Consider the following 10,179-nt stretch of genomic DNA (forward strand, 5'->3'; position numbering starts at 1 on the left):
AAGACAATAAGTAATTTTAGATATTCAGATATTTTAGATGTTTCAAGAATTAAAACCTCAAAATTTGGCAATAAAATAACCAATCATTTAGATATGCATCTGCAGCTCTATGGAAGGAACTACCAAACCACTTTACAGAGCAATCAGACTTTAAATCATTTAGATCATTAATTATATCATGGAATGGTAAAGACTGTAAAAGTAATTTCTTTAAATAATACCTTCCACCCTATCCCACCCGCCATCATAACAGCCCATGTTTGTATTGGTGTTTTCTTTACCTGCCCTTGTTTTATGCACTAATCGAATTGCCCTACTGTTATCTCCTTTCTCTTTAAGGCGTGAGCTCGCAGCATGCCTTTTTAACGTCCTAAGTTGACGCTATGCATTTATTTTAAATTTTAAATTCTGAATAATAATTTTCTTTCTTTTTAAATTAATTCTGAATTGTTGTTTTTAATTTAACCTAGATACTAACTTCACTTTTACTCACTGACGTTTCAAATGCGTTATTTGCTCGTGTCCCAAGTCGTGCGTTGTTTATTGAGAGTTGTGGGTGTGACTTGTGGCTTAGCTATTAAATTGATCTAGTTTGTGTTTTAGGCACATTACAAAGTTTTGAAGCATAATAATAAATCATGTATGCTCTTTCTGAATATCAAAAACTTTGAATCCATATTTTGAGTGCATATTTTGTTTCTTTAATGTGTTAATTATATCACACGTTTGTTTAGAACACACTTTTGTTCGTGACCTAAAAATGTTGGGGAAATATTCAACCATTGGCTTGGATGTGAGATGAGGGTAATGGGCAAAATCTAATTCCTGCCTTTGAATTAAAACAAATTCTCCGCGACAAAGCAATACATCTGGTTGATTCTATACATGCCTCTCCGGATCTGCAACCTTGCCAATGATTTCATCTTTCCGTTGCATTAGTCAGATGGACATTGCTGTATACAGTGATGATAAGTGTCAGTCTTTCTTGTCCATGCTATAATTCCTTTATTACTATTGGCACAGAAATAAAACTTGCGTCAGGCTTTCTTGTCCAAGTTATAATTCCTTTATAACTATTGGCATAGAAATAAAACTTGCGTCAGGCTTTCTTTTCCATGCTATAATTCCTTTTATTAATATTGGCATAGAAATAAAACTTGCGTCAGGCTTCTTTTCCATGTTATAATTTCATGTTAATACCCCTATTGACGTCAGATTTCTTCCAGTCTTTATTGTCCATGGAAGAATTTGCAATATTTGCTGAATACAGGGTTAGAGATAAATGGTAAACAAGGTAACTTTCATAAACAGGTATATTTTGTCTTATTTATGATTTATTTCTTGTTTAGTACTGACAGCATATGACACATAATTATATAATAAAAGGTTATGTTAAATACGCAAACAGAGACCAGTTTGTATTGTAGTAAAATATGTTTCTTTGAATACTTATGCAGTCATAATACTTCAGGAGAATTACTACTACCACGCAAATCTAGCTCTTCCAGATGACACTTTCAATTTTTAAAAAATAGTATCTGCCGCCTAGGTGGCGGTCTGGCGGGGTGATCTCCTTCATATACGGATTGACGGCAAATCCAGTGAATATCTCAGTTACTACTGGAGCGTAAGGCACCTTCTATGTGGATATAACTGTGGAAAAGCTGGAAGGGTGTATGTGTATTGTGACTGGGTACGTATTCTCGAAGAAAATCGGTTTCTTCATTAAATACGCTTTTCAATCATAATACCTGAGACAACTTTCAGAGAACCCGACTGGAGAACTGGAGAATACTCCACCTGTCGGGAAGAGGCTTCAAATAGGGAAAATCCACCCCACCCCACCCGCCCCGCAAATCAAGCGTAAGTCGGGAAGCCGCGCGTTATGAAGCTTCGAGTGAACTGGAAAGGTAACCGGTTGTGCCACGGATATGGGTCAAACCAAACAGAGCTGAGCCGTTTGGGATGAAAGATCTCTTAGATAAAAGCTCGAGAATGAGGATTTCGATCTCCGTCTTACGGCCTGAATAATGTCTGAACCGTTCCGGTCAAAGGTTATGCTCTTGGCAACTACTCTAACCTAATGAGCCGAAATGGGTAATAAATTTATTTCAGCTGGGGTTATTTCTCGATATGCAGAGCAAGTAACCCACTTTATCCAGAACGAAAGAGTTTGTGCTTTTTTTAAGGTACAAGAGGTGTGATCTCTCTCGACGCAGAGGCTCTGCCCTTTTGAGATAACTCTTCAGAGCTCGTACGGGGTCTAGTTGGTGGCCTTGAGCTGAAGTGTCCAGAACACACATTGGTTTCATTAAAAAAATATGATTACCTATGGACGGGAGCCTATTTCTGACTATGAATTAGGGTGCCGCATTGAATGAAACTGACCCGCCTTGTCTGAACTGCATATAAATTGGGTCCACTTGAAAGGGTATGTATTTCACTAGTTCTGCCCGCCATCGTTAACGCAGTGAGGAAGCAGGTCTTGTATGACAGGTGAGTCAGTGATGCCTTTGAAAGTGGTTCAAATGGTGTTTTGTTTAACCAGGCTAGTACTCATGATCGGTACCACTTTGGGCACAGAGCCAACGTTTCTGGTCTTGTATAATCAACGTTGGAGAGAAGGTCTGATAAGTCTTTGTTTTGTCTGATATCCTCTCTTCCATGATGACGAAAGGTGTCAGAGATGTCGGAGAGCTAACCTTTTATCGTTATCGGTGCTAACTTTCTCTCTTTGAAGTTAGCTATGTGAGGTATAAATTCCTGTAGAGGTCTGATGTGTTCTTTTCTTCACCACTGGAAAAATGTGCCCTTTGCCTTCGTATGCTTTCAGAGTGGAGGGCCTTCGTGCTTGAGCGATTCTTTCCACGACTGGTTATGAGAAATGTTTATGTTTGAAGGCCAGTTCAAAATGATCCAGACGTGCAGGTTCAGTAGCTCTGGTTTGGGATGAAACAACTTCTGTCTGCTGTCGTGGTTATTTGCGCAGATGAGGAAAACTCGCTATTTTCCAGGGAATTTCCACTGCGAGATTGATAAGGTCGTTGGATCAACGACTTCTCGCATATGACAGGAGGAATGAGTAGGAGTCGACATTCTGATTTTCTTGCTTTCTTTACCACCTTTGGAGTCAGAGGTGTTGAAGGGTAGGCGTATCCGTCCAGGTCGTTCCAATCAATGGATAGTGCATATACTGTCTAGGCTTTTGGATCCGAGACTGGTGAGACAAAGTTTGGGAGTTTAGTATTCTACCTCGTCGCAAAAGATCCACCAGTGGTCGGTCCTATCCGGCACATATCTCAGTGAAAGTCAGAGAGTGGAGAAACCATTCCGTCTATGTTTGTTGATTGTTCTGGGAATAGTCACTCCTAATACATTTAGTCGTGTCGACATATGACGAACCTGGACGTGGATTTATTGCTGATGACACCACTTTAGAAATATTTAAATATTACTGCCACCAGCATACGATTTTCAAAATGGCTTTCATCTCTAGTATATTCATATGTCAGTATCGTTACTAGAGAGACCACAATCTATTGGCCTCCCGAAAAGACGGTACTAGGTGTGTCCCCCAACCTTCTGTAATTGCATCCGTATAGATTGTGATTTCTGGCAGTTGTGCGTGCGAAGGTATAGATGCTGTGAGCCAAGTTATGTTGCTTCAGTTCCGCAGAAAGTATCCCATATCTGTGCAAATGTCCAGAGGTTGGACTACTGGGCAAAGTTTTGGCCTGTTGTTGCCGTCATATTAATGCCTAACACTTCCCTCCAATTTATTTGTATAAATATTGATTATCATTAAGACAAGAGACAGTGGTGTACATGGTAGTGTTAGTTTAAAGGATTTTAAGCGGTCAGATATGGTAATGTTAGAAACAAATTCTACCTAGTTCACATCTGATACTGATAAAGATTCTGACCCATAGGAGTTGGAGTCTGCATTTGTCATCACTGTTGTTTTGATAAACTATTGCCCTGGTGTAAAACTAAGGAATTGTTCTCTGTAAAGAGCAGTCGTCTTGAGCCCTAGCTTGGGTGAACATTAAAAATTGGCTGGGAATATACTTTGTGTTGGATGTTATTGTTTGTAACTTTTGTACCCCGTAACAATTTTGGTGGCAGCGGTGGGATAGCAAAGTTGTTGGAAATTTGACAGTAACATTGAAACAGCACAAGTACCAAAGTTTTGTCTGAGTAGTGTAGCTGCAAATTGCTATTGGATATACTCTGTAACTTTGTGTGGGTGTGATTCCTGTTAAGCCAAGGATAAACAAAATAAGGATTGAAATGACGACCCAAGGTAGCGTTATAGATGAGGAAGTAGGAACGATTGTTGAAGAACACAGCATTGCACGGGATAGAACCAGACGGAAACAGCAAACAAATTTGATGCAATTCACAGATATTGAGGGAGATTTCAGTGGTGAAGAACCATATGACATGGAAATAGAGGAAGAGCAGCCTGTAAGAAAACTAAAGAAAACACAGAGCAAACTAAAAACATCCAAGGACACCAACAAGCAAACTGAACGTGACCGGTTACAGTTAGAGAGGGAATGTGCAATGGAGAGACAAAAATTAGACTTTGAAAGGGAGAAGTTGCGAATGGAGCACAGTCTTAAACTTAAAGAGCTGGAGTTAGAGATAGAAAGGGTGAAACATCAGAAGGACATAGATAAAAAGAATGACAGCCTCCCATTCAAAGTCAAGCTCCAAACTTACAATCATCAAGCGAATGAAGACATTCTTACATTTCTCTCAGAATTTGATGCCGTGGCTGATCACGCCAAATGGGGCGAAGAAATGAAAACCCTGCAACTGAGAACGCTGCTAACAGGGGAGGCAAGAGAGGTAGCACAACAAACAAGTAAAAGCTATGTTGAGCTAAGAAAGGCCCTGATAAATAGGTTTGGGAAAAGACCTCATGAATATTTTAACCAGTTAGTTAGCATAAGAAGGGATGCTAATGAAACATACAGAGGTCTGATGGCACGTATAGAGCAGTATTTAACACGGTTCATTGATAGTCGTGATCCACATAGATGTTTAGCAGATGAATACTTCTTGAAGGCTCTCCCACCAGTGCAGGCCCAGTGGATAAGGCGCAATAAAGGCAATGGCTCTGTTGTCGATGCTGCTGAGGATTATGTTTTGCCCATCAGTGACAGCAAGTTCGACCATAAGCACAGCCGACAACAAGCAAATAACCAAGCATCAAGTTCACCTCAGTCCAAGAAAACTGGTTTGATAGAAAAATCCTATGGAGACAAAAAGTGCTATAAATGTCACCAGAAGGGTCATGTTTTGCGTGACTGTCCCAGCAGAAAACAAAATCAAGCAACCTACTTTGTCCAGAATACCATTGGTGAACGGTTAATAAATGTACCGGGAACAGTGAACAACAAGGAAGTATTATTTGTTAAAGATACAGGCGCAGAAATGACCTTGATACGTGACGACCTTGTCGATAAGTCATGTATCCTTGAAGGACAGAACCTGACACTCTACACTGCCATTGGACAGCCTTTTGAGGCGAAATTAGCCATAGTAGAATTAGACACGCCATACTACAAGGGTCATGTCCAGGTTGGACTGGTATCTGACTTGGCAGCACAAGCGCTGCTGGGTATGGACATTCTACGTAGGAAAAAAAAGACTATGGTAGTAACGAGGAACCAGGCAAGAGCGCAGAAAGAGGATGCTGAAGAAAGTGAAAGGAAAATAAAAGAATGTGGGGTCCGATCCCATGAATTGGATGACGTGCATGTAGATAGGCTATTTTCGGACGAAGATAGTGATCATGGTCCTGATGAGGATGAGGATGACATCCATCGTGAAGATGAGGCTGATGACAAGAACTTGTCGCTTGATCAGCTGCACAATGTTAATGTGGAATTAATTTCTCAGTATCAAAAGAATGACAGCTCGTTGGCTGGAGTGAGAGAAAAGGCCCTGTCATCTGCAAGTGAAATAGAAGGCATGGACAATGCATTTTTCTGGGAGCATGGAATTTTAAAACGGAAGTGGAAGTCGTCGGATGGAGAAAAATATGGGATCCAATTAGTTTTGCCAAAGCAGTTACATCAAGCAGTGATAGAGTTGGCACATGATAGACCGCTTGCTGGTCATCTAGGAAGGGAGAAAACGAAAGCAAGAATAACAACCGCATTTTATTGGCCAGGAATGTTTGGGGATATTCAGAGGCACTGTCAGGCCTGTGACATCTGTCAAAAGACAGCAAGGAGAACAGGGAAAGAGAAAGCTCCAATGGTGTGTCCAACAATTGTGTCTGACCCTTTTGTCAAGATTGCGATGGATATCGTTGGCCCACTACAGCGCACAAAGGCGGGGAACAAATATATACTAACCATAGTAGATGAAGCTACCAGGTATCCGGAAGCATTTCCTTTGAAGGACATTGATGCCAAAACAGTGGCCAACACCTTAATTGGCCTATTTAGTCGGGTTGGTATACCTAGGATTATCCTTACAGACCAAGGTACCAACTTCACAAGCACACTTCTGAAAGAACTCTACAACATGTTGAACATCAAGGGGATCACAACTTCTCCTTACAGGCCACAATCCAATGGAAAGGTCGAAAGATTGAATGGCACACTCAAAGCTGTCTTGAAGAAACTGTGTTCCACGAACGGTGAAGACTGGGATGTGATGCTGCCTTATGCACTGTTTTGCTATAGGGAGGTACCACATGAAGCAACTGGTTTTTCGCCGTTTGAGCTGCTGTATGGTTGGCCAGTAAGAGGGCCGATGGAGATTCTTAAGGATCTATTCACCGGTGAGGGTGAGACACATAAGTCAGTTGTTGAACATGTGCTTTCGATTCGCCAGAGATTGGTTGATGTAAGTGAGTTAGTGAAAGAAAATCTGACAGAGTGTCACAAGAAAGTTAAATCATGGTACGACAAAAATGCTACCAAACGGGAATTTAGGCCGGGGGATGAGGTCCTAGTTTTGTTGCCATCTGATGCATCGAAGATGAAAGCTCACTGGAAGGGACCTTATCGTGTCATTAGTAAGGTTAATGATGTTAATTACAAGATTAACATTGGTGGTAGGCGAGGACAAGTAACCTACCATAGTAATCTATTACGTCAGTACAAGAGAGCTGTACTGTTATCAGCAACTGCGTGTGATGAATTTGATGGAGGAGGACGGATTGAATTCCCACTGGCCGACATGGAGAGTTTGGACAAAATCAGTCTGAATGGTAGACTGATGAAAGAACAGCGAGAACAAGTGCGAAGATTATGCTCGGAGTTTGAAGACGTGCTAACTTCAAAACCAGGCAAAACCAACTTGATCACTCACAACATTCGAACAACAACAGACATTCCAATCACGCAGAAACCCTATCGTATTCCCCATGCAAATAGGGCTGAAGTCAGAGCTATAGTAGACGAAATGTTACAGCAAGAATTGATAAAACCATCTACAAGCCCATGGAGTTCACCAATTGTACTTGTTCAAAAGAAAGATGGAAGTCTGCGACTTTGTGTTGATTACCGAAAATTGAACAATGTCACACTCTTTGATGCCTATACTACACCGAGGATAGACGAAGTTTTTGAGAAGTTGGGAAATGCAAAATATATTAGCAAACTCGATATGACCAAAGGTTACTGGCAGGTACCTCTGTCAAAAGAAGCGCAGGAGAAATCTGCTTTTGTGACACCCTTTGGACTTTATGAATTTACCGTTATGCCTTTCGGGATGAAAACATCACCTGCTACATTTTCACGCATGATGGACCTGTTGCTGGCCAAATTACGTAATGTTGCATCTTACTTTGATGACATCATTATTTATAGTGAGACCTGGGATGACCACCTTCAGGATCTACGAGCAATCTTGGAGAGATTGCGAGAAAACAATCTGACAGTTAGACCTTCCAAGTGTGACATTGGAAAGGATACTATTGTTTGCCTTGGTCACGTTGTTGGCGGAGGGCAAATTAAACCAGACCACAGCAAAGTCAAAGCTATGGTTGACTTCCCACTTCCGAAAACAAAGAAAGAGGTTCGATCCTTTCTAGGAATGGTGGGCTATTATAGAAAATTCATCAGGAATTTCGCTGAGCTCTCGGCTCCGCTTTGTATTTTGACAAGGAAGGGTCAGCCAAATCGTGTTACATGGGATGAGACAGCTGTTAAGTCATTCAGTGATTTGAAGAATGCACTTGTAAAGGCACCTATCCTGATCAATCCTGTTTTTGAACGCCCATTTGTACTGCAAACGGATGCAAGTGATGCGAGCATTGGAGCTGTTTTGAGTCAGTACAATGACAATAAGGACGAACATCCGATAGCGTATCTCAGCCGCAAACTATTGCCCAGGGAGCAGAATTATTCTACAATTGAGAAGGAATGCCTTGCGATAGTATGGGCGATAGAATCTCTTCACTACTACTTGTGTGGTGCTCCATTCAGTGTTGAAACTGACCATAACCCATTAACCTGGCTAAGCCAAAACAAAGGAAAAAACCAACGGCTTCTGAGATGGTCCCTGTGTCTGCAACCATATGAGTTCACGATCAAACACCGTCGGGGAGCAGAGAATGCAAATGCTGATGGATTGTCACGTGCTGGAGTCTAAGACTATGTGTTTTAGTGTTCATTCTTGTTGGACTTATCTGAATTAAGACCCATATGATAATGTGTGTTATAGCTTGTGTACTAATTAAGTACTTTCGTAATGCACATCAATTTGATTTTAAGTGAATCCAAAATGTTTGTTTTAGATGTTGTGCTAAATGTTGTATTCGGAATATGGAAATATTTAGTGGCTCATTGAATGCTTGCACTGTATGCTATTTGATAGAACTCTAATTGCCAGGGAGATGCTAGAACTTTTAAATTTCTTGAAGTAAGGTAATTGCATAGAACTGTATACAGCCAAATATTAACCCTTTGATCTTGCTTGTCCATCCTTTGTAATTTTGTTCGAAAACTAGTTTTCTCTTAAGGGGGAAGGTGTTGCCGTCATATTAATGCCTAACACTTCCCTCCAATTTATTTGTATAAATATTGATTATCATTAAGACAAGAGACAGTGGTGTACATGGTAGTGTTAGTTTAAAGGATTTTAAGCGGTCAGATATGGTAATGTTAGAAACAAATTCTACCTAGTTCACATCTGATACTGATAAAGATTCTGACCCATAGGAGTTGGAGTCTGCATTTGTCATCACTGTTGTTTTGATAAACTATTGCCCTGGTGTAAAACTAAGGAATTGTTCTCTGTAAAGAGCAGTCGTCTTGAGCCCTAGCTTGGGTGAACATTAAAAATTGGCTGGGAATATACTTTGTGTTGGATGTTATTGTTTGCAACTTTTGTACCCCGTAACAGGTCTGATAAGTCTTTGTTTTGTCTGATATCCTCTCTTCCATGATGACGAAAGGTGTCAGAGATGTCGGAGAGCTAACCTTTTATCGTTATCGGTGCTAACTTTCTCTCTTTGAAGTTAGCTATGTGAGGTATAAATTCCTGTAGAGGTCTGATGTGTTCTTTTCTTCACCACTGGAAAAATGTGCCCTTTGCCTTCGTATGCTTTCAGAGTGGAGGGCCTTCGTGCTTGAGCGATTCTTTCCACGACTGGTTATGAGAAATGTTTATGTTTGAAGGCCAGTTCAAAATGATCCAGACGTGCAGGTTCAGTAGCTCTGGTTTGGGATGAAACAACTTCTGTCTGCTGTCGTGGTTATTTGCGCAGATGAGGAAAACTCGCTATTTTCCAGGGAATTTCCACTGCGAGATTGATAAGGTCGTTGGATCAACGACTTCTCGCATATGACAGGAGGAATGAGTAGGAGTCGACATTCTGATTTTCTTGCTTTCTTTACCACCTTTGGAGTCAGAGGTGTTGAAGGGTAGGCGTATCCGTCCAGGTCGTTCCAATCAATGGATAGTGCATATACTGTCTAGGCTTTTGGATCCGAGACTGGTGAGACAAAGTTTGGGAGTTTAGTATTCTACCTCGTCGCAAAAGATCCACCAGTGGTCGGTCCTATCCGGCACATATCTCAGTGAAAGTCAGAGAGTGGAGAAACCATTCCGTCTATGTTTGTTGATTGTTCTGGGAATAGTCACTCCTAATACATTTAGTCGTGTCGACATATGACGAACCTGGACGTGGATTTATTGCTGATGACACCA

At 41.0% G+C, this 10,179-nt stretch overlaps 1 protein-coding gene across 1 annotated transcript; it reads left to right on the forward strand.

Annotated features, from left to right (window-relative positions):
• The first annotated feature begins 4,290 nt into the window (after positions 1-4,290).
• Positions 4,291-8,619, forward strand: LOC149777823 (uncharacterized). Its single transcript, XM_089940480.1, has 2 exons — positions 4,291-7,598; positions 7,836-8,619. The coding sequence occupies exons 1-2, from the start codon at positions 4,291-4,293 to the stop codon at positions 8,617-8,619; spliced, it is 4,092 nt and encodes a 1,363-aa protein (XP_089796606.1).
• Positions 8,620-10,179: the final 1,560 nt, after the last annotated feature.

This window comes from Sinohyriopsis cumingii, chromosome 17 (genome assembly GCF_028554795.1).
Source record: "Sinohyriopsis cumingii isolate HCF-2022 chromosome 17, ASM2855479v2, whole genome shotgun sequence".
Classification (NCBI taxonomy): domain Eukaryota; kingdom Metazoa; phylum Mollusca; class Bivalvia; order Unionida; family Unionidae; genus Sinohyriopsis; species Sinohyriopsis cumingii.